General features: G+C 45.6%; 1 protein-coding gene across 1 annotated transcript in view; it reads right to left on the bottom strand.

Moving 5' to 3' along the window:
• Positions 1-23,783, bottom strand: part of LOC115472755 (vitamin D3 hydroxylase-associated protein-like) — a 73,249-nt gene extending 49,466 nt beyond the window's left edge. Inside the window, exons 1-5 of the mRNA XM_030207145.1 lie at positions 23,531-23,783; positions 17,951-18,064; positions 17,662-17,805; positions 5,994-6,127; positions 1,698-1,904 (exon numbers count right to left, since the gene is read on the bottom strand). Coding sequence (XP_030063005.1) covers positions 1,698-1,904; positions 5,994-6,127; positions 17,662-17,805; positions 17,951-18,064; positions 23,531-23,740 — 809 coding nt within the window. The 5' untranslated portion in view covers positions 23,741-23,783. The remainder of the gene's footprint in view (positions 1-1,697; positions 1,905-5,993; positions 6,128-17,661; positions 17,806-17,950; positions 18,065-23,530) is intronic.
• Between the last annotated feature and the right edge of the window lie 397 nt (positions 23,784-24,180).

Here is a 24,180-nt window from a genome sequence, read left to right as displayed (position 1 = left end):
AAGAAAAATTAAGGTAAATATGGGGAAGAGGGTTGAGGAAGGAAGAGGAGAGTGCTGCTCCATGGAGAGTGCCACCTGAGGCCCCCGCCTCAGTTGGCTTAATGGTAGGGCCAAGGAAGAAGGGGGGAAGGGTCCACGTCTTCCACAGAAATGCAAACAAAGAGGACCAAGGGTGGAAGAATACCAAATCCAAATGACCAGTCTGAACAAGGGAATAAGAGCTTCAGAGTACGTTTATTAGGACCCAACACGAGACTGTGTATTTTGGGGGACTCAGCGTTCTCCTTCCTTTGCGTTGACAGCTCCTCCATGTTCTCTGGTGTTGAGCTGATGTTTCATGCTACGCGACCCCTGAGGAAGGCATTTTGCCGAAACACGGACCGTGTTGGGTCCTAATAAACTTACTCTGAAGCTCTTATTTCCTTGTTTGGACTGGTCATTTGGATTTGGTATTCTTCCACCCTTGGTCCTCTTTAATGGTAGGGCCCACTACGTCAGTGTACAATTGTACAATACTATACTGTTTTCAGATTGCTCATTTTTAGACTGCTGCTGAATAATAGCAACGCAATGAGCTTGAGGAATGGGGCTCCAATCATGGCCTGTACAATTCTTTTATTTAGAATATACTGATCAGTATTTCTGTTAACAATGTCTGCTTTAGATCAAGCAATAGTTAATTACTGAACTAGTAAAAAAGGCCCGTTTCTGTTTTAAAGGAAACGGGCGCTAGCAAGGTTTTATTTGAAAGGGTTTTTTTTTTTTGTAACCAAACAATTGTTTGAAAAGTGTTATAATGAGAAGGAATATTTGTGTAGTTTGTATAATGTAGAAGATGATCCATGAGTGTGTAATTGTAGTTTTTTTTAATGTGTAAATCATGTGTTGCCGTGTTGTACCACCGTGTGCAGTAATCCTCGTCCCATGTGCAGTAAGTTTTTTTTTTTGTTTTGTTTTTTGGTTAATTTGTAATTCTCCAAACGGGTTTGTCTGTGTGTTTGTGCATTAACCCATGTGTTGTGTTGCTGTTAATTTATTTTTTGCATCTTCACATTGTGCATTGCGTTCCTTTGTGTGTAATTTCACAAATGAAATGGGCACCATGAAGATTTTGCTCGTACTGTGTATATTTGAGAGAGTGTGTGTGAGAGTGACTGTGTGTGAGAGAGAGAGAGCGTGTGTGTGTGTGCGTGACAGAGTATATGTGTGTGTGTGTGTGTGTGTGTGTGTGTGTGTGTGTGTGCGTCTCCATATCCTCCTCCTTCCGGCAAGCCCTTGCAGGAGCACAGGGGTGTGCAGTGAGACAGAGTGTATGTGTGTGTGAGAGTGTGGGTGTGACAGAGAGACAGAGTGTGTGTGTGTGTGTGTGTGTGTGTGTGTGAGAGAGAGAGAGAGAGAGTGTCTGTGTGTGACACTGAGCTAACACAGCCTAGCAAACCACCTCAGAATGTGGCTTCAAGCCAGGCACAGAATGTTGGAGCTGAGAATTATTATATAGGATAACGTTAATAAACAATATTTGAAAAGCAGACGCTCTCTGCCTTTTATTTACGCATTCTATATGGATTAATCATGTGATCCGTATTATCCTGTCTACGTTGGATAATCAGGACTCTACTGTATTCAGCATTCGTTAACAGGTATTACGTTAAGGAAAACAGGTTTTCTCCATGCAAGATGGGGATCACAGAACATACCTGAGCCTGGGCGCTGTTGGTTTGAACGCTGCGATTCCACAGAAGCTGGCAGGCAAGCGTATGCTTCCGGCCAAATCAGTACCAATCCCCAATATGGAGCCTCCACCTCCAATCAGAGCCCCCTCACCTCCTGAAGACCCCGCAGGAAGCTTTTTATGGTTCAGGGGATTTAGAGTTAGCCCGAAAATGGGATTGGAAGTTGACAAACTGAATGAGACAAAAGCAGAAACAGACATAACCTTATTTCAATCAGACTATAATTCTATCGCACAAAAAAAAAGACGTCTTGAAGCCATTTCTTTTCCAATAGCTTGGAAGCAGCCATAATGAGAACAGTGAGGTCATCTGGAACATCACCATCAGATAGGAATGCATGTTTCAAACAGCTACAGCTACAGGGGAACAGTTAGAATAAAATAGTGGGGTTACCAATTGAAGCTGATCATCAATGCTGAATGCATAATGCTGGTTGCCAGATGGATTTCATGTTATGGCCCCTTTACAGTCGTTTAGTTTATTTGGAATTTGATATATTGCCCTTCAGAGCAAAGTGGTGTAAAACCAATGTGTTTTTCCTAGCAAAAAAGGTGCCGGTACTCAAATGCCAGGCCACCCTTCAGGGGTGGGGTGATCACTGAGGGACCCACCCCACAACAGCCAAGCCCCCTGCAACCAGTCACAGAATCTATGACAAACATAGTAACATAGTAGATGACGGCAGAAAAAGACCTGCACGGTCCACCCAGTCTGCCCAACAAGATAAACTCACATGTGCTACTTTTTGTGTATGCCTTACCTTGATTTGTACCTGTCTCTTTCAGGGCACAGACCGTGTAAGTCTACCCAGCACTAGCCCCGCCTCCCAACCATCCTGGAGCAGAGGAGAAAAAAAAAAGAGAAGCACAAACATTCCAGGACAAAAGGAATGACACTACCACACAGTCGATAGACAGGGAAAAGCTACTTCAAAAAGACGCGCCTTGAGGAGGATCCGAAAATGGGACTAGTATTCTTGTGTACGGAAGTCAAGGGGAAGGGACCACACAAAAAAAACCTGAACGACAGATAGATTCCAGGTGAGAACAGCGGGTAGGAGAGAGGGAAAGGCGATAGGAGAGGGCTGAATGTAAGGACCTAGACATATATGGGTATATAGGGAAATAAAGGTCGACAGATAGACTGGACCCTGTGTGTACAGTGCCTTATGAGCTGGAGTCAGAAACGTGAACAGTATGCAGAACAAAATGGTAACCCGTGGTGGTGGGCAAAGAGGGGAGAAACATGGCCAAATTTATGCGCATGAGAATGAAGACGGACCGCAGTGTTTTTTAACAGTTTGAAAATGCTTAAGGGTGAGTCGAGGGAGACCAGAATAGACAATGTTACAATAATCGAGATGTGTGAGACAGGGCCAAAAGCATAATAGGCATCATTCAGGTATGGGCGAAGAGAGAGGATAAACCGGAGCGAGCAGAAGGAAGGAAGCTTTCACAGTGGAGGAAATGTGAAGGCCAAAGGATAGCTGAGAGTCACATCAAGGTACTTGAGAGTCGGAACTAGTTGGACTGGAGCACTGTGTAGGGAAGGGGAAAGGGAGAGGGCTAGGGCATGGCCCGAAACTCAACGTGCAACTGTTTTTGAGGGGGGTTTAAGACCAAACAGTTGGCAGTAGGCCAAGAGACAATTTGATCCAGACAGGATTGAAGAGCAGAAAGATCAATAGAGGATGAACATTGAGGAAAAACCGGTAAGATATCATCTGTGTAGATACAGAACTGCCCAAGTAGCCCTGAAGTATGGGTTGGGGGAAGCAGGACACAGTCAATAGGGGGCCCAGCGATCCATGAATTTCAGGGTCAGAGGTAAACACAGCGAACCCTATGTTTCCCTTTAAAAGTGTATTTAAGTGCTTCTCCTGCTCCAGCTGGGATTGGGGAATTTAACTGAAGCAAAAGATTGGTAGGTGAGGTTTCATCACTTATGCACAGTGTTTGCCAAGGTCACTTCCTGCTTAACTCAAGGTTTTTGGGGCTCAGAATTTCAACTTACACCATTACCTCTTACCTCCTGTTTTCTACTGCATATTAAGAACATAAGCGATGCCATACTGGGACAGATCAAAGGTCCATGAAGCCCAGTATCCTGTTTCCAATCCAGATCACAAGTACCTGGCAAGATCCCAGAACAGTAAAACAGATTTTATGCTGCTTATCCTAGAAGTAACATAGTAACATAGTAGATGACGGCAGAAAAAGACCTGCACGGTCCATCCAGTCTGCCCAACAAGAAAACTCATATTTGCTGCTTTTTGTGTATACCCTACTTTGATTTGTACCTGTGCTCTTCAGGGCACAGACCGAATAAGTAAGCAGTGAATTTTCCCAAGTCCATCTTAATAATGGCTTCTGCACTTTTCTTTTAGGAAATTAGCCAAACCTTTTTAAAACCCTGCTAAGCTAACTACTTTTACCACATTATGTGGCAATGAATTCCAAATTTAATTACACGTTGAGTGAAAAAATATTTTCTCCGGGTTTTTTTTATTTATTTATTTTTTTTACTACTTAGTAGCTTCATTGGGTACCCTCCGGTTCCATAGCTTCCCTTCAGTTAAAAAAGTTTTATCTCTTGCGCATTAATGTCTTTCATATATTTAAATATCTCTATTACATACCCCCGATATCCTGTCATCTCCAGTGTATACATATTTAGATCCTTCATGCTGTTCTCATATAGCTTTTAATATAAACCCTAGACTACTTTCGTTGCCTTTTTCTGAACCACCTCGACCCTCTCTCTACCTTTTTGAGACATGGCATCCAGAACTGACCGCAATATTCCAAGTCAGATCATATCAACAACCCGTTCAGGGGGGCACTATTAGCTCCTTTTTTGCTGCTGGTTATAATCTACCTATGGACCCCAACATTCCTCTGCCCCGGCCAGCACATTATTACACTGTTCCATCAATTTGAAATAATCAGACACTATCACCCTGAGTCCAAGGTCCCTCCTGCAGTGCACATCAGTCCTCACTTCCCAACAGGTACTACTCCTTCAGAACTCTGCACCCCAAATGCATGATTCTGCACTTTTTGCAGTGAGTCTTGGAGGAGTGGTGGAGTAGCTTAGTTAGTGCAGCAGACTTTGATCCTGGGGAACTGGGTTCAATTCCTACCACAGCTCCTTGTGACTCTGGGTGAGTCACTTAACCCTCCATTGCCCCAGGTACAAATAAGTACCTGAATATATGTAAACCACTTTGAATGTAGTTGCAAAATACCTCAGAAAGGCAGAATATCAAGTCCCATTTCCATTTCCCCCTTTCCCTTATGACATCACAATATCAGAAGTGAGCCAAGTATCGGGTAATCAAGCCATTGTGACATCACTGATGAGGTTGGCTCTTATTGGTGGAATGAGTGGAGGACTAGCCTAGTGGTTAGTGCAGTGGACTTTGATCCTGGGGGACTGAGTTCGATTCCCACTGCAGCTCCTTGTGACTCTGGGCAAGTCACTTAACCCTCCATTGCCCCAGGTACAAATAAGTACCTGAATATATGTAAACCGCTTTGAATGTAGTTGCAAAAACCTCAGAAAGGCAGCATGTCAAGTTACGGGGGGACACGGGGACCTGGGCCCCTGGTTTAGCTGGTGGGAGTCCCCAACCCCCACCAGCTAAGGCGTTTGTGCCGTGCAGGTCTTACATTGCCTGGCACCCATGCACGCTTGTTTTAATGAAACTGAGTATGCTCTGCTCAGTTTCATTAAACAAGCGTGCACGGTGCTGAAAACAGGACCCCCGCCAGCCAAGGTACCTTCCAGCAGCGGTGGGGTGAGCGGCGGTGGGGGGGAAGCAGAAGTGGCAACAGGAGGACGGCATTGGGGAGGCAGGCCAAAATGTGCCCCCCACCTTGGGATCTGCCCCCCCCCCCCTCCCGTCGAGATCTGGCTACTCCCCTGTGGCAGACAGGTCAAGGTAGGAGGTTTATATTTTGCAGTATTTACCACATGGAAGGTATCCAGATTACAAGGGAAGTATTGAAGTGAGCCTGCTAGGAGCAGTCACTATGAATGCTAGCAGGTGTGGGCTAATGAAGCTAGAATTCAGGATACCTACCACATTGAAATTTCTTTTTGTGTGAAATGAATGCCATCTGCATCTGTGACAGTAACAGACTTTTGGTCATTTTTGTTCATATTTATCTTTCGGTTTACCCTGTCTGCTGCCTGTGTCTATGAAGGGTCCAAGCTTGGAACGCTAGTCCACATTATCACAAGGAGGAAAATATGTACCTGTAGAGGCCCTGTGGAATATTGGTTTTCGCAAATACAATGGCCCCCTGTTTCTTTAAGACTTGGATAACAACACTGTCTTTCTCTGCTTCAATGTTGAGATACTGCACCAGGCAACATGAACTTTCAGAACCCTACAAGGAAAACAAAAAAAAAATTATAAATAGAGCAGTATTTCAGTACAAACTAGTAAAACAGGCCCGTTTCTCACACAAATGAGTTCCAGCTTGGCCCCCTCCCTCCCCCCTCTCCTCCAATTTCCATGCCCCCTCCCTCTCTCCCTCTCTCCCTCTCCTCCCCTCCGAGTTCCAGGCCCCCCTCCCCTCCGAGTTCCATTCCCCCTACCTCCTTCTCCTCCCCTCCCCTCCGAGTTTCATGCCCCCTCTCCTCCGAGTTCCAGACCCCCGCACCTCCCTCCCTCCCAGTGGCGTACCAAGGGGGGGGGGTGGGGGCAGTCCGCCCCGGGTGCACACTGCTGGGGGGTGCCGCGGAGCACGCCTGCTGCGAGAGTTCGCTAACTTCTCTCGTTCGCTGCAGCTCCCTCTGCCCCGGAACAGGTTACTTCCTGTTCCGGGGCAGAGGGAGCTGCAGCGAACGAGCAAAGTTAGTAAACTCACAGGAGGTGCGCGCTGCGGCACCCCCCCCCCCCCCCAGCGGCATGCACCCGGGGGGGGCTCTTTCACGGGGGGGTCTTTCGCTGGGGGGGTCCGCACTGCATTGGGGGGGGCGCCGCACCCGGGGGGCAGGGCGCCGCCCCGGCCGTCCGCCCCCCTAGGAACGCCACTGCTCCCTCCCTCTCTCTCTCTCTCTCCATTCTGAGTGGCAGCCTGACCTGCGTTGCCAGCCCTTTTCTCCCAGTCCTCCGCCTGCCCTTAAACTAGATACCTATAACTAGATGAGCAGAGGGTTGCCTGGTAGGAACCTATCCTATAAAGAAACACGGGTGCCTGCTTCCTTTTATGGAATCCTACCTTAACGGCAAAAATACACACCAAGAAATTAGTCACAAGTAATTGTGCAAGGCATAGAGCTGGCATTAGAGTGTGCACCTAAGTTCCAGTGATATATATGTACCTCATAGTATTCTATAAATTAAGCATGTACATAAGTACATAAGTAATGCCACACTGGGGAAAGACCAAGGGTCCATCGAGCCCAGCATCCTGTCCACGACAGCGGCCAATCCAGGCCAAGGGCACCTGGTGAGCTTCCCAAACGTACAAACATTCTATACATGTTATTCCTGGAATTGTGGATTTTTCCCAAGTCCATTTAGTAGCGGTTTATGGACTTGTCCTTTAGGAAACCGTCTAACCCCTTTTTAAACTCTGCCAAGCTAACCGCCTTCACCACGTTCTCCGGCAACGAATTCCAGAGTTTAATTACGCGTTGGGTGAAGAAACATTTTCTACAATTTGTTTTAAATTTACTACACTGTAGTTTCATCGCATGCCCCCTAGTCCTAGTATTTTTGGAAAGCGTGAACAGACGCTTCACATCCACCTGTTCCACTCCATTCATTATTTTATATACCTCTATCATGTCTCCCCTCAGCCATCTGTTCTCCAAGCTATATAGCCCTAGCCTCCTTAGTCTTTCTTCATAAGGAAGTCGTCCCATCCCCGCTATCATTTTAGTCGCCCTTCGCTGCACCTTTTCCAATTCAACTATATCTTTCTTGAGATGCGGCGACCAGAATTGAACACAATACTCAAGGTGCAGTCGCACCATGGAGCGATGTAAGTGTGAGTTCCAACTGTGCTCCACCCAGACTCCACGTATGTGTACACTTAACTGTGGTACACGTGTATTTTAGGGAGAATTTTGGCAATATATTATATCACAGCTAGGGGGCGCCCTGGTTTCTGTTCCCAGGTTCACTCCACTCACTGCCTGGGCAACAATTCCCTGTACTGGAGCCAGCATCAGCCAGGGAGGCACTGTCCTGAAGAGGGAGCTGTGTCTGAACTGTACTCTGCCCCCCCCCCCCCCCTCTAGTCACATGATCTGTCGGCTCATGACTCACTTGCCTCGTCATCGGTCAAAGACACTCTATATGTAGGTTACTACTACTACTACTACTTAACATTTCTAGAGCGCTACTAGGGTTACGCAGCGCTGTACAAATTAACAAAGAAGGACGGTCCCTGCTCAAAGGAGCTTACAATCTAAAGGACGAAATGTCAAGTTGGGACAGTCTAGATTTCCTGGATAGAGGTACAATGGTTAGGTGCCGAAGGCGACATTGAAGAGGTGGGCTTTGAGCAATGATTTGAAGATAGGTAGGGAGAGGGCCTTGGCGTATGGGCTCAGGGAGTTTATTCCAAGCATGGGGTGAGGCGAGGCAGAAAGGGCGGAGCCTGGAGTTGGCGGTGGTGGTGAAGGGTACTGAAAGGAGGGATTTGTCTTGGGAGCGGAGGTTACGGGTAGGCTCTTATTGATTTAATATTTAACTACTCTCATATATTCAAATATTAGTTAAAACTTAGTTAGCTACTTAGCTTTTTTAATAGGTCTCCAGATCCGCTGCCTACACGGACTGTGTTTCGCAGGATATTAAACCCCCCCCAGCTGCATCAGGGTGTGGACCTATATGCCGCATGCAGGGACATAGCCAGACCGCAAGGTGAGAGGGGTACCAGAACCCAAGGTGGGGGGGGCACATTTTGGTCGCTACCCCGTCGCCGCCCACTGCCACCGCTGTAACATCTTGGCTGGTGGGGGTCCCCGACCCCCGCCAGCTGAAGACTTTGTCCAGCGCTGGTCTCCGTTGCCGCCACAATGCCTGCCCTGCTCTCTCTTCCCCTCACGTCCGGCATTTAGTGAAACTGAGCATGCTCGATTTCACTAAAAGGAGCGTGCACGACGTAAGGGGAAGAGAGAGCAGGGCACGCAATGCGGCGGTGGCGGCGCCGCAGACCAGCACTGGATGAAGTCTTCAGATGGCAGGGTTGAGGACCCCCGCCAGCCGACCAGGGGCCCAGAGCAAATTTGGGGGGGTGGCCCAGGCCTCCGTGGCCCCACCTAGATATGCCACTGGCTACATGCCAGCCTTTATCTTTGTGTTTTACAAATAGATTTTAAAAAACAAAAAAAAATGATGAAAGCATTTGTGTGGTTCAGTTAGTATAGCTCCCACTCATTTATAAGATAAGTGCCTGACCATTTAAATTGATTCCCCCTCCCTCTAGTGGCAGGCCCTCCCTCTTTTCATCCCCAGCTGCTATCCCATCAGAAGCTTCCTTGGCATTCAGTAAAAGACTATGCTCTTAAATTCAAAGTGTCACTTCTTTATTCAGTTTAATTCAAATGTATGAATTTCTCTCTTTTCAACATAAAGGAAGCTTTTACATGCTCATTTTCTAATGTGGTATACATCATTCAGTGTAAAAAATGTAACGAAGGATGCTATATTGGAGAAACAAGCCAGATGCTAAAGACAAGATTTAATTTACATAGACATCACATGAAGAATGCCAGTGCCAGCCAGGATTCCACCCCTGTGGGGCAGTACTTTACAAAACCAGACCACTGTACCAGTGATTTCATAGTAAGAATCCTGAAAGGTAACTTTAAAATAATACAGGAACGTAAGACCTTTGAAGTTAGAATGATTGGAATATTTTGACACCCAACAGACAGGACTTAACCAGGGGCGTATCTGACTTTCCCTGGTAGGGGGGGCCAGAGCCCGAAGTGCGGGGGCCGTTTCCCCTCCCCCCCATAGGCTTCCATTGTCGGAGCGGGGGGGGGGGGTTGGCGGCAATAGTGGGGGCCAGGGCCAAATGTACGGGGGACAGGCACCCGTTGGCCCCATTACAGATACGCCCCTGGACTTAACAAGGATCTGGGTTTTCTAGCCCATTATAAACCCCACCCTGGTGGACTGTTATGCTTTGATGTTTCACTTATATATACTGTCATCTACCACATGACAGTCTGACAGGGTGGGAGGATGGGGGTGGGTAGGAGGTATGCATGGGGACATCAAAGCATATCATTGATATTCTAACAGGATGGGTTAGAATATCCTGTTAGAATATCAATGATATGCTTTGATGTCCCCATGCATACTTCCTACCCACTCCCCTTCTCCCACCCTGTCAGACTGTCATAGTAATGCTTGAATGTTTTCACTTATATACACTGTCAGCTAGCACATTTGCTTATTTCCGATCTGAGGAAGAAGGGCAACCTTCGAAAGCTAATCAAGAAATGTATTAAGTTATGTCCAATAAAAAAGGTATCATCTTATTTTCTTTTCCATTTTTTATTTTGTTTGATTTCTATTGATAATCTTAAGAGCGGACTAACACGGCTACCACACCTCTCTAATTAGGACAGAGAAACAGGACAAATAAGGGATAAGGACAAAGGATAGCAAGATTCCGGAATCCCAAAGAGTAGCAAGCTTCTGTGCAGAGTCCCAAAGAGTAGCAAGATTCCGGAACACAAATAATAGCAAGATTCCGGAATCCCAAAGACTACTACTACTACTTATCATTTCTATAGTGCTACTAGACTTACGCAGCGCTGTACACTTGAACATGAAGAGACAGTCCCTGCTCGACAGAGCTTACAATCTAATTAGGACAGAAGGGCAACCTTCGAAAGCTAATCAAGAAATGTATTAAGTTATGTCCAATAAAAAAGGTATCATCTTATTTTCTTTTCCATGTTTTATTTTGTTTGATTTCTATTGATAACCTTAAGAGTGGACTAACACGGCTACCACACTCCTCTACTTAACACTGGAAGAAGAAACTTATAACTCTCTATACAAATTTTTTTGTCTGAACAACAAAGCATGTACACGATAAACAGCACTAAACATGCCTTAGCTAATTGCTGCAACATATATGGGCTAACCAGAATTCAAGCGTCCTCTCCTCCGTAACCTTTCCTCTGGAATTGTAATAGAAGTTAAACTCTTCTCTTTCAGAAGCTCATTTCAGACTCACAAACTTTTCCCTGCTCAGGCACTTCCCTAACCCAGGGTTTCTCAATGATTCTCTTGTTCTTACCAGGGTTAGTCTTCAAGGGCTACATGTAAGCTCCTACTGACTTTTCCATGCATTTTCCCTTGCCAGCTTTCTCTGTCTGCATCTTCTCTGCAGCACTAGGGATTAGCTTCCTCTGAGCCCTCCTACCCACCTCTCTCCCTCTCTCTGCAACCACAACACTTCAAAAGAGACTTTCTTCAGGATATACCATACTTTCCCACCACCTTTACCACTGTGCACCAATCTCTCTCTCTCTCTCTCTCCAGACCGGCTGATCCCTAGTGCTGTACTTGAGAGTTCAAAATCAAGGGCTTATGTGGTTACGAGGAGTCCCCAGAGCGAATATGCTACTCTACTGCTTATGTGGTTACGAGGAGTCCCCAGAGCGAATATGTTACTCCTAAGTTTCAAGTTTATTAGTACTTGATACTCTAAGCTACTACAATCCCTATAATTCTTGTGACATTTCTCAACCTATGAGCATGGTCAGCTTCCTGTGTTTTGTTTCCTGCCTGCCCATCCTCCCAAGTCTGACAGCAAGAATTCCTAGGTAAGGACAGTTTTTCTCAGTTTCTTTCAGTTTTCCTGGGGGACAGAGAAAACTGCTGGACTTTTCCTGCCTTCTTGCCTCTCCTTTCCCCCTCTTCTCTTTCCATGGCAGGGCTTTCCTCTCACAATGTGCATATCTGACTTGCACTGGATTAAAAAAACAAAACAAAACCCATTTTGCAATAGTTTGTTTCAAGGATTTTATCACCTGATGTTGCATTACTGATTTGTCCTTAAGTGACTGCAGGAAACATGCCAAAGATTCGTATCTTACCTCTATGCCTGGCTGACTTTCAGGAAAGAAAAAAAGAGGTGATTATAGTCTACCTTTCTGAGAATGGTCAAGGTAGAGAACTGAACAATCAATAGAGTAAATATAACATTAGACCGAGAGTAATTTTATAAGTGACTTGAGAGTACAAAATCAGGGGTGTATGTGGTTACGAGGAGTCCCCAGAGCGAATATGCTACTCTACTGCTTATGTGGTTACGAGGAGTCCCCAGAGCAAATATGTTACTCTTAAGTTTCAAGTTTATTAGTACTTGATACTCTAAGCTACTACAATCCCTATAATTCTTGTGACATTTCTCAACCTATGAGCATGGTCAGCTTCCTGTGTTTTGTTTCCTGCCTGCCCATCCTCCCAAGTCTGACAGCAAGAATTCCTAGGTAAGGACAGTTTTTCTCAGTTTCTTTCAGTTTTCCTGGGGGACAGAGAAAACTGCTGGACTTTTCCTGCCTTCTTCCCTCTCCTTTCCCCTCTTCTCTTTCCATGGCAGGGCTTTCCTCTCACAATGTGCATATCTGACTTGCACTGGATTAAAAAAACAAAACAAAACCCATTTTGCAATAGTTTGTTTCAAGGATTTTATCACCTGATGTTGCATTACTGATTTGTCCTTAAGTGACTGCAGGAAACATGCCAAAGATTCGTATCTTACCTCTATGCCTGGCTGACTTTCAGGAAAGAAAAAAAAGAGGTGATTATAGTCTACCTTTCTGAGAATGCTCAAGGTAGAGAACTGAACAATCGATAGAGTAAATATAACATTAGACCGAGAGTAATTTTATAAGTGACTTGAGAGTACAAAATCAGGGGCGTATGTGGTTACGAGGAGTCCCCAGAGCGAATATGCTACTCTACTGCTTATGTGGTTACGAGGAGTCCCCAGAGCAAATATGTTACTCTTAAGTTTCAAGTTTATTAGTACTTGATACTCTAAGCTACTACAATCCCTATAATTCTTGTGACATTTCTCAACCTATGAGCATGGTCAGCTTCCTGTGTTTTGTTTCCTGCCTGCCCATCCTCCCAAGTCTGACAGCAAGAATTCCTAGGTAAGGACAGTTTTTCTCAGTTTCTTTCAGTTTTCCTGAGGGACAGAGAAAACTGCTGGACTTTTCCTGCCTTCTTCCCTCTCCTTTCCCCCTCTTCTCTTTCCATGGCAGGGCTTTCCTCTCACAATGTGCATATCTGACTTGCACTGGATTAAAAAAACAAAACAAAACCCATTTTGCAATAGTTTGTTTCAAGGATTTTATCACCTGATGTTGCATTACTGATTTGTCCTTAAGTGACTGCAGGAAACATGCCAAAGATTCGTATCTTACCTCTATGCCTGGCTGACTTTCAGGAAAGAAAAAAAAGAGGTGATTATAGTCTACCTTTCTGAGAATGCTCAAGGTAGAGAACTGAACAATCGATAGAGTAAATATAACATTAGACCGAGAGTAATTTTATAAGTGACTTGAGAGTACAAAATCAGGGGCGTATGTGGTTACGAGGAGTCCCCAGAGCGAATATGCTACTCTACTGCTTATGTGGTTACGAGGAGTCCCCAGAGCGAATATGTTACTCTTAAGTTTCAAGTTTATTAGTACTTGATATACTGCTCATCAATTGCTTTTCTGGACAGTTTGCAATAATTAATCAATAAGAGAATATATATCACTAGATATGAAAGCCAAAGGTAGAGAGAGTATAGATATAGCAACATTCTCTGACCTGTCCTCTAAAGAGCATGAAGAGTATTATAGATCATATGCATCTTTAACTAGGAAGGTTTTAAGTGCAGATTTAAACTTTATGAAAGATTCCTCTAAGAGTAGGGTGTAAGGGAGTGCATTCCAGAGGACAGGACCTGTTACACTGAAAATTTAGGTGCAAATAAATTCATAGCAGTTGACGTGAAATGAGGGAGTGGTGAGATTATTGCCTTGTGAGGAACGGAGTGTCCTAGAGGAGACGTAGGGAATAAGGAAACGAGAGAGATATGAAAGAGTGATGTACTGAAGATACTAAGGAGAGGATTTTGAAGGTGATTCTATGAGAGACTGAAAACCAGTGATCTTCTTTCTAAGGGGGTGACATGGTCATATTTTTTTAGAACCCGCTATAAGTTTTATTGCCGAATTTTGAAGAATCTTTAAGCAATGGATGTCTTGAGTTCAGGTTCCATTGAGAAGTGAGTTGCAATAATCCGAGCTGGTTATAACAAATGAGTGGGTTAGAATACGAAGGGCAGATTTACAGTGATCTGTAGTTAATGTAGGCACTGAAGTAATGGAATAACATTCTCTTCCTTTGCAGAGGTAGAGGATGGAAGAAAAACCTACAGGAAGCTTTGAACTGCTGTTTTAGTCTGATTGTTACTTTGGCGTGTATACTGATAGGATTTTTCGTAGTCATTGCCTTTGGTTTTGAAGTTTGTTTTTTTGGGCTCATGCGCTAATCATGTGCTAATCGGTTAGCACGCGGCAATGTAGCTGCGCTGATTACCGCAGAACCGCCCACTGTCTGTCCCCCAGACAAAGGGGTGACCCGACCATTAGGCCACCTGAGGCGGGGGCCTCAGGCGGCACTCATTCGGGAGTGGCATCTCCCCCCCTTTCCTTCCTCCACCCTGTTCCCTGATTTTACCTTCTTTTTACATTTTTGAAAAGCTGGCGATTTCCATACGCTGCCCTGTGGCTGGCACCCACCTCTTCCCTTTACTGCAGCCGCCTCGCTAATATAACTTCCTGTTTCCTCAGAGATGGCTGCAGTAGAGAAGAGGCCGGTTCTAGCAGCAGGGCAGCCTATGGGAAAAGCTGCCACCACTGGCTTTTAAAAAACGTAAAAAGAAGGTAAAATCAGGGAACGGGGTGTCATGATCTTACTGGGACAAGCATGGCAGTGACAGTGACTCGGACCTGATTGGCTATGTCAGGGATTGAGCTGGCATCTGAGGCAGTGATGTCAGATCCTATTTAAGCCTACCTCTGCTTGTATAGGACGCTCTAGCGTTAATTCCATCAGCTGTGCTCTTACCTTCTGCTCTTCTGTTTGGTCTGTGCTTTCTGGCACAGCTGTGAGCCCTCTCTCTCTCTCTCTCTCTCTCTCTCTCTCTCTCTCTCTCTCTCTCTCTTTCTCTCTCTGGTTTAGCTTTAACCCATTACTTATTGAATTTGTTGTTTGAGTCTGTGTGAGCTGCTGTTCTGTTGGTCTGTGCTTTCCGGGACAGCTGTGTACTGTCTCTCTGTGTGGGTTTGTCTTTAACCCTTTACTTACTGAACAGGAGGACATTGCCTCCTATCCCATTATTTTTTAATTTTCTCAGTAGTCTCTCATGAGGAACTTTGCCAGACGCTTTCTGAAAATCTAGATACACTACATCAACCAGCTCACGTTTATTCACGCCTTCGAAGAAATGAAGCAAATTGGTGAGGCAAGATTTCCCTCGGCTGAACACATACTGACTCTGTCCATTAATCTATGTTTGTCTGTGTGTTCCATAATTTTATTCTTTATGACTCTGGGCAAATCACTTAACCCTCCATTGCCTGCCGCATTGAGCCTGCCATGAGTGGGAAAGCGCGGGGTACAAATGTAACTAAAATAAAATAAATAAAATATAATAGTTTCCGCTATTTTGCCTGGCACTGAAGTCAGGCTTACCGGTCTGTGATTTCCCAGATCATACCTTATGCACCCAACTTCTCCTATATAAGCACACTGTTATGTGTGGGTTCCAGTTTGGCCTTGCGGCCCATATGTGTGTTCTAGCTTTCCTTCCTGGTTGTGTTCTCTGGTCTCACTGAGCATGCTGGACTTGCCTTTTAGTCTCTGTGCTAGTGTGGGCTTAGTCTGGCCTAGGCCTTGGCCTAGGTCCAAGGACTCACGATCAAACATAACACAGTGTGGAGGAAGGAAGGGGGGAGATGCCAGAACTTGGTCTGTGTGGGGGGGGGGGAATACCTCAGCCCTGCCTTAGGTGGCATCTTGCCTTGGGCTGCTGCTGCTGCTGCTGCTGCCAGACATGCCTCCTCTGTGGTAAAAACAAAAATAACTTTTTAGCACGTGTTGTATATGTATGCAACCCCAAGCGTGCCCTGCAGTAAGCCCTTTTAAACTGTAGTAAGCACAAGGTAGCTTGGTAAAAGGAGCCGTAAGGATTTTGTTTCGTGTTTTTGTTTGTTTTGTTTTAAAATGAATGTCATTACCAGTGTGCATTACTTCCATGTAGTGCACACATTTCTTTAAGGGCCCTTCGGACCTTTAGTGTACACTCTGGTGGATCCTCTTCCACTTCTATCCCACTACCAATCGGTGTACCTCAGGGTTCTGTTCTTGGTCCTCTCCTGTTCTCCATCTACATTTCTTCCCTTGGCTCTCTGATATCATCCCATAGCTTTCAATACCATCTCTACGCTGACGACTCCCAGATCCAGCTCTCTACCCCTGAAATCTCAACCAGCATCCAGACCAATGTTTTTTTTTGTTTTTTTTTTTGTTACATTTGTACCCTGCACTTTTTCCCACTCATGGCAGGCTCAATGCGGCAGGCAATAGAGGGTTAAGTGACTTGCCCAGAGTCACAAGGAGCTGCCTGTGCCGGGAATCGAACTCAGTTCCTCAGTTCCCCAGGACCAAAGTCCACCACCCTAACCACTAGGCCACGTGGTGGATGTCAGACTCACAGAAACAGAAGCCTGCGCGGCCGCGTTGCTGATCTGCAAGAGCAGGCGTCTACACGGAATGTTGCTAGTGGAGGAGTAGGCTAGTGGTTAGTGCAGTGGAACGTGGGATGTTGCTACTATTTGAGATTCTAGAATGTTGCTATTACTTGAGATTCTAGATAGAATGTTGCTATTACTTGAGATTCTACATGGAATGTTGCTACTATTTGAGATTCTACGTGGAATGTTGCTACTATTGGAGATTCTGTTGCTACTATTTGAGATTCTACATGAAATGTTGCTATTCCACTAGCAACATTCCATATTTAGATTGTGAGCTCTTTGAGCAGGGACTGTCTTTTCATGTATGGTGTACAGCGCTGCGTATGCCTTGTAGTGCTATAGAAATGATAAGTAGTAGTACTAGTAGTAAGTTGCTCTAGTGTTTTTAGCACATGCTAATGCTAGAGACACCTATATATTCCTATGGGTGTCTCTTGCATTAGTGTGCATTAAAAACACTAGCGCCCCTATAGCGCGGCATAGTAAACAGGGCCCTAAGTGTAGTATCTGAGGTCAGGTTCAAAACTGGTTTCAGGGTTTTTTTGAGAATAGTTTTATACTGTTAAAAAAGATGGTATTTTCTCAGATAAGTGGAAGGTATTTTCTGGCATTGTACAGGGCAGGGGGGTTTCCGGGAAGGTGCCTTGACGCGGATTGGGAGAGGGGAGGGAAAGTGGGGACACTGACAGTTATGTCAGTCAGCCAGCCTGATATTCAGCTAGGGCCGCATAATTGTTTTTGCGGCCCCAGCTGAGTATTGACCGGGTCTGCCTAAGTGCCGGGCATCCAGCCCACCCAAAATTATCCCCCAATATTCAGTGCTGGTGCCCGGACATAGCCTGGCATTGAATATGGGGATACTTTAACGCTGATTGCCGCTGGCTGAATATCGGGAGGAGAGGTGTTCCTCGTGTGATAGACAGTAAAACTGTGTACTTGGTCGTTGCAGCCAGGAAAGGGGGGGGCTCTATGTGCTAGTTGGCTCAGGGGGCCACAAAAACCTGTCATCCGTCTCCGCCCAGTCCCTACAGTTCAGCTTCCATTTCATGTGGCTCAAACTACTGGCCCTGAAAACCTCTGCTTAACCCTTTTAAATTTATTTTTAAAATTCTACCTTGTAGTCGATGTGTTCCTTGATGCTGACTGGGACTCCATAGAGCAAACCCTTCTCTTTCATCTGCTTCAGTTCCTGGAGCTGCGCTTTGCTCTCCTCAATGAAATCTGTCACGCAGTTCACCTCCTGATCCAGTTCTATGGCCTTTAAAAAACAAACCAATTGATACATCAAGTACCATGTAATCATCCACTCATCCGTATTTCCATCTCCTTGAATAACCTATGGGGGGTGCCAGAGAGTCCCACGCTGGAATGGAGACGGTGCTATAAGAGTGCCCTTCACTCACCTTTCCCAGATAGGCATAGAGGACGCTGTCGGGAGAGAGGGAGCCTTCCCTCAGCTTCTCAGTGAGTTCCAGAAGAGAGAGGGAGACGATGGATTCCAGGTTAACAGCAGGATTCTGGAAAGCAAAGAAAGAAAATGGCATTACATGTGAATAAGATTCAGATGAAAAATGTCCAGATGTTTCGAAAGAAACACACAAAAAATGTAAACAATTTTTGATATTGAAACCAGAAGTATTGTGGCTAGGCGTTACATTTGACCTTCGATTTCCTTGTAAATGTATTGTATGTTATAAGTCACAAAAATATGTTTTCATGGACCCATCACAATTGAAGGAGTGAAATAGAATTAACCTTGTTTAATTGTCTCCTAGATATAAGATTTCTTAAATAGATATTTTCTTTTTCTTTAATTTCTCCTATGTAAAGGATGTCTCCCTTTAAAGTGGACTTGAGTGTTGTAATATGTCAAAATCTATATTACTAGTAAAGAAAGGCCCGTTTCTGAGCGCAATGAAACGGGCGCTAGCAAGGGTTTCATGGCTGCATGGCTCGTCGCGGTTTTACGTGGTTTGTGGCGTGCACCGCTGCTGTTTCCGTTGTAGCTCTGTGTGGGTGGTGGTTTTCGTGCCCCGCCCTCGACGTCATCGCGTTTTGACGCGAGGGCGGAGCAGAGCTACAGTGTGGAAATCCGGAGTTTGTGGCCTGAGTAGATCGTTGGAGGTGAGAATCTGCTCCGCCCTCAACGTCATAACGTTTGACGTGAGGGCGGGGCCCAGAGACTGTGATTTTCGTGGCTTCAGAGCTTCGAACATACGAACCTTGGCTTCAGTGACGTCAGCAGACAATAGAACGTTGAGGGTGAGTTTTATATATATAGATTTTCTTTGTTTATTAATTTGCAAAAATAACACTTATTAATCACTCTCGAGGAAGTTACATGGAAATACTTTTAAAACAAATAGAAAGAAATATTTTTTTCACTCAATGAATAGTTAAGCTCTGGAACACAGAATGACACGGGGACAAAGTTTGGCCGTTCCCATGGGTTTTATCCCCACCCCCACCCCATCGCCACGGGTTCTGACTCCACTCCCATCCAGTTCCCATGGGCTCTGTTGCCGTCTTCACCACGTCCCTGCAGATTCTGTCCCCATCCCTGCCCCACCCCACAGGCTCTGTCCTCATCTACAGAAGCCTCGAACACTTATGATTTATATATTTAAATCTTTTTATTAAAGAAATATGTCCTATGAAGCACTGTTATGATTTTTTAAATCTGTGGATGAATAAGAAGTCATCAACAATTTCAGGATTCAGTCTAGCTCTCCTGTCTTCCACAGTCCTTCCTGCAATAGAAGTTGTCTTCTCAGAAGATGTGCTGGTAGCAGGATGTTCAGGATCCCCCATGCAAATTTTGCCAGTTGTGGCAAACACGTTAGTTTGTTTTTCCAAAAAAAAAAATCAAAATATCGTCTACATCACTCAAACATAAAATGGTCCAGTTCATTAACAGGATTCAAAGTAGAGAACGACACGGGGACAAAGTTTGTCCCCATCCCCACCCTGTCCCCTCAGATTCTGTCCCTATCCCCGTCCCTGCAGTTACCGTAGGTCTCCGTCCCTGTGTCATTCTCTACTCTGGAACTCTTTGCCGGAGGATGTAATAACAGCGGTTAGTGTATCTGGGTTTTAAAAAGGTTTGGACAAGTTCCTGGAGGAAAAGTCCACAGTCTGTTATTGAGATGGATATGGGGGAAGCCACTGCTGTCCCTGGGATTGGTAGCATGGAATGTTGCTACTATTTGGGTTTCTGCCAGGTACTTGTGACCTGGATTAGCCACTGTTGGAAACAGGACACTGGGCTAGATGGACCATTTGCCTGACCCAGTATGGCTATTCTTAACTTACATTGGAAACCCAGATAAATGACTTGATTAATAAATTATTTTTCAATTGAAGACAGTTAGGGGCAATTAGCTCATTTCTGAGTTTCCAAAGTGTTAGAAGCATTGCACAATCTATTCTGCTTCTTTATTAGATTACTAGTAAAGAAGGCCTGTTTCAGACACAAATTAAACGGGCGCTAGCAAGGTTTTCCTCGGAGTGTGTTTGTTTGAGAGAGTGTGTGTGATAGTCACTGTGTGAGGGAGAGTGAATGTGCGAGTGTGTGTGAGAGAGTGAGACTGGGTGAGTGTGTGTTTGTGAGTGAGAGAGTGTGTGTGTGAGAATGAGAGTGTGTCCCAAGGCCCCCTCTCTCTCCCTCCCTCCCAGTTCCAGGGTCCCCCCTCCCAGTTCCAGGGTCCCCCCCCCCCCCCTCTGTTTGAGTGCCATGGTCATCTCCTCCCTCCCTCTGACTTTCAGGGACTCCTCCGTCTGAGTTTCAGGGTCTCCCCCCTCCTTTGTCCGAGTTTCAGGGTCTCCCCCCCCCCCCCCCCTCCTGGCCATTGGCGCGTGAAGGGCTTGAGGCGGCACAGCAGAGAGCAGCTCGTGAGCCAAGGAGTCTTCCTCTGCTCCCTCCTGCTCAGTGTTTGCTGCACCGCCGGCATCCTGCAGCAGCCTGGTGAGCTCCGCGCGCGCTGGAACCTGCTTATTGTGCATGTGCTCATGAGAGTTTGGAGGCAGCGCTGCTGTTCAGGTGGCCGGCAGGAGGTCAAGCAAGCAAAGCTGTTTTAATCTGCTTTTCTGGGGGGGGGGTTGGTTTTTGTCCTTTCTTTTTCTTAGCTTTTATTTTCCATGAACGTTCCACGAAGCTGCCTTGGCCTGCATTGCTGTTGCTTGGGCTCTCTGGATGATGTCATCCGAGGCTTCAGTCCTAGGTACAGCCAATCAGAATAGAGGAGGCATGGGCCCAGGCAGCTTCATGGAACGTTCATGGTGCAAATTATTATATAGGATGGTAACTCCCTATATTGTGGGGTTACAGTTAAATTACAGGGGAAAAAATTACAATTACTGCAAAATACATCTGCGAGATTGATTTTTAGGGTAGTTAAGTATGAGAAGGCATCTCCTTTGTTGGCTGCCTTGGCTTCTAGTAAACTCAAGGCTAGAATTTAAAATAGCATGTTTAGTTTTTAAATCTATATTGGGCTCATTTTCGAAAGAGAAGGGAGCCCATCTTTCGACACAAATCGGGAGATGGGCGTCCTTCTCTCAGGGTCGCCCAAATCAGCATAATCGAAAGCCGATTTTGGGCGCCCTCAACTGCTTTCCGTCACGGGGACGACCAAAGTTCCCAGGGGCATGTGGGAAGCATAGCGAAGGCGGGACTGGGGCGTGCTTAACACATGGGCGTCTTCGGTCGATAATGGAAAAACGAAGGGCGTCCCTGACGAGCACTTGGCCAACTTTACTTGGTCCATTTTTTCTTGCGACCAAGCCACAAAAAGGTGCCCAAACTGACCAGACCACCGGAGGGAATTGGGGATGAACTCCCCTTACTCCCCCAGTGGTCAATAACCCCCTCCCACCCTCAAAACATAATTTTCAAAATATTTTTTGCCAGCCTCTATGCCAGCCTCGAGTGTCATACTCAGGTCCATGACAGCAGTATGCAGGTCCCTGGAGCAGTTTTAGTGGGTGCAGTGCACTCCAGGCAGGCGGACCCAGGCCCATCCCCCCACCCCCACCTGTTACACTTGTGGTGGTAAATGTGAGACCTTCAAAACCCACCACAAACCCACTGTACCCACATGTAGGTGCCCCCCTTAACCCCTTAGGACTATGATAGTGGTGTACAGTTGTGGGGAGTGGGTTTTGGGGCGGTTGGGAGGGTTGGGGGGCTCAGCACTGAAGGTAAGGGAGATATGCACCTGGGAGCAATTTGTGAAGTCCACTGCAGTGCCCCCTAGGGTGCCCGGTTGGTGTCCTGGCATGCCAGGGGGACCAGTGCATTATGAATGCTGGCTCCTCCCATGACCAAATGGCTTGGATTTGGTCATTTCTGAGATGGGCGTCCTCTGTTTCCATTATCGCCGAAAACCGGGGACGACCATCTCTAAGGATGACCATCTCTAAGGTTGACCTAAATGTGGAGATTTGGTGTCCCCGACCGTATTATCAAAACGAAAGATGGACGCCCATCTTGTTTCGATAATATGGGTTTCCCCGCCCCTTCGCCGGGACGTCCTCAGGAAAAATTGGGCGCCCCGTTCGATTATGCCCCTCCACGTGAACTAAATTATGAAAGGCTAGTACCTAATCTAAATATACTTAAGTCACTTGTTTCTGCCCGCAGTACGCAGTGCCTGAAATTAGGCTATCCGTCTGCAAAAATAGTCATCAAAAATATATATAAGAATCTTCTTTTGAATTTCAAGGAATGAAAATATGGAATCAGCTTCCCCTTCGGATTAGGCAAATTGGCTCCTATTATTCTTTCCGGAAACCTTTAAGAATTGCCAAGCAAATTGTATATATATATTTATTTTTATCGTTCTGTAGAAGCTTGCTAAGAATTGTAATTCTTCTCTAATTGGAGGACTACTGTTTGCATTAAACACTGCAACAATGCAGCGTCAGGGATCAGTATTTCTTTTATATATTTTTTTTGTATTAGAGTTCCAAGCAACATAATTTAACTCAAATAATTTTTGTTGATTATAACCAGTGTTGGCGGTTTTCTGTTTTGTTTTGTATAACTTGGGGATATAAATGGCATTCTTTTTTTTTTTTCTGGGGCAACTGTCTGACTAATGTTTAGAGTGAGGGGACATCCTCACCCTCCTTCCTAATCAGGTTTCCAGGGGGCCCTCATCCCTCCGTGAGCCACCCCTAGGGATACGTGCTGTCAGTGGAGGGGGCCAAGAGGACAAAAAAAGTTTTGCCTGTGGGGGGTAAGTGCTGCCTTTGGGGGAGAAGGGCTAAGAAACAAGTGCTGCCTGTGGAGGGACCCAAGAAAAGGGATTTCCCACTTCAGGCACAGGCAGCTCCTTGTGACTCTGGGCAAGTCACTTAACCCTCCATTGCCCCATGTAAGCCGCATTGAGCCTGCCATGAGTGGGAAAGCGTGGGGTACAAATGTAACAAAAATAAAATAGATACTATTGGAGATTCTACATGGAATGTTGCTACTACTGGACATTCTACATGGAATGTTGCTATTCCACTAGCAACATTCCATGTAGAAGGCTGCACAGGCTTCTGTTTCTGTGAGTCTGACGTCCTGCACGTATGTGCAGGACGTCAGACTCACAGAAGCAGAAGCCTACGCGGCCACATTGGTGATCTGCAAGGGCCGACTTCTACATGGAATGTTGCTAGTTGAATAGCAACATTCCATTTAGAATCTCAAATAGTAGCAACAGTGGAGGAGTGGCCTAGTGGTTAGGGTGGTGGACTTTGGTCCTGGGGAACTGAGGAACTGAGTTTGATTCCCGGCACAGGCAGCTCCTTGTGACTCTGGGCAAGTCACTTAACCCTCCATTGCCCCATGTAAGCTGCATTGAGCCTGCCATGAGTGGGAAAGCGTGGGGTACAAATGTAACAAAAAAAAACAAAAAAAAATTGCTTCCATGGGGTGGGAGAGGGGAGGTGTATTCCTACCAGGCTGGCAGGACTCTGATTGTAAGGTCACACACCTGTTTCTTGAAGCACTGGACAGCTTCTTGCATTTGGATCAGGTTCTGTTCTTTCTTCTTTTTTCTTGCGTCGAGTTTCTTCTTGATCTGTCTCTGTCTCATCCATTTCACCAGCACAACTGTGGCAACTGAGCAGCAGACAAGGGCACACGCAATATAGGGGTTTGCAGCAGATGTGGGAAGAAGGTGCCTGAGCTTCTCCAGGATCATAGTGAAAATCTATCCCTGGTGTTTCAGACACAGGTAAAAGTCTCTGAACTGTTCAGAACGTGTATCCCTGGTGCTTTTTCTTCAGTCCAGCCCACCCCACATCATCAGCCCAACCCAGAGTGCAGAACAGAGCATGAAACCTGAACTGGATTTTCTGAATTCAATTACTCAGATGGTAAATAATATCATGCACGTTGAGAAAAGAATGCGAGATTTAAATGTTAATCTCCGTTGCATGTCTGAATAAAGCTGTGTATACTTTAACCATGCTTTTATATTCATGAAAGGGTATTACTTGCATTTTTTAGAATCCTTCAGATTTTCCTTTCACCATTACACAGGCTAATAACGTGAGCCAGGCACTTTTGTGGTGGGTAGGTATTTCTCATTTGATCCGTTTTAGTTTTACTTTTAATTTTAACAAATTTTTCTCTTATATT

Source organism: Microcaecilia unicolor, chromosome 6, assembly GCF_901765095.1.
Source record: "Microcaecilia unicolor chromosome 6, aMicUni1.1, whole genome shotgun sequence".
Classification (NCBI taxonomy): domain Eukaryota; kingdom Metazoa; phylum Chordata; class Amphibia; order Gymnophiona; family Siphonopidae; genus Microcaecilia; species Microcaecilia unicolor.
The sequence above is the reverse complement of the archived record's forward strand: the minus strand, read 5'-3'. Positions and strand labels throughout refer to the sequence as shown.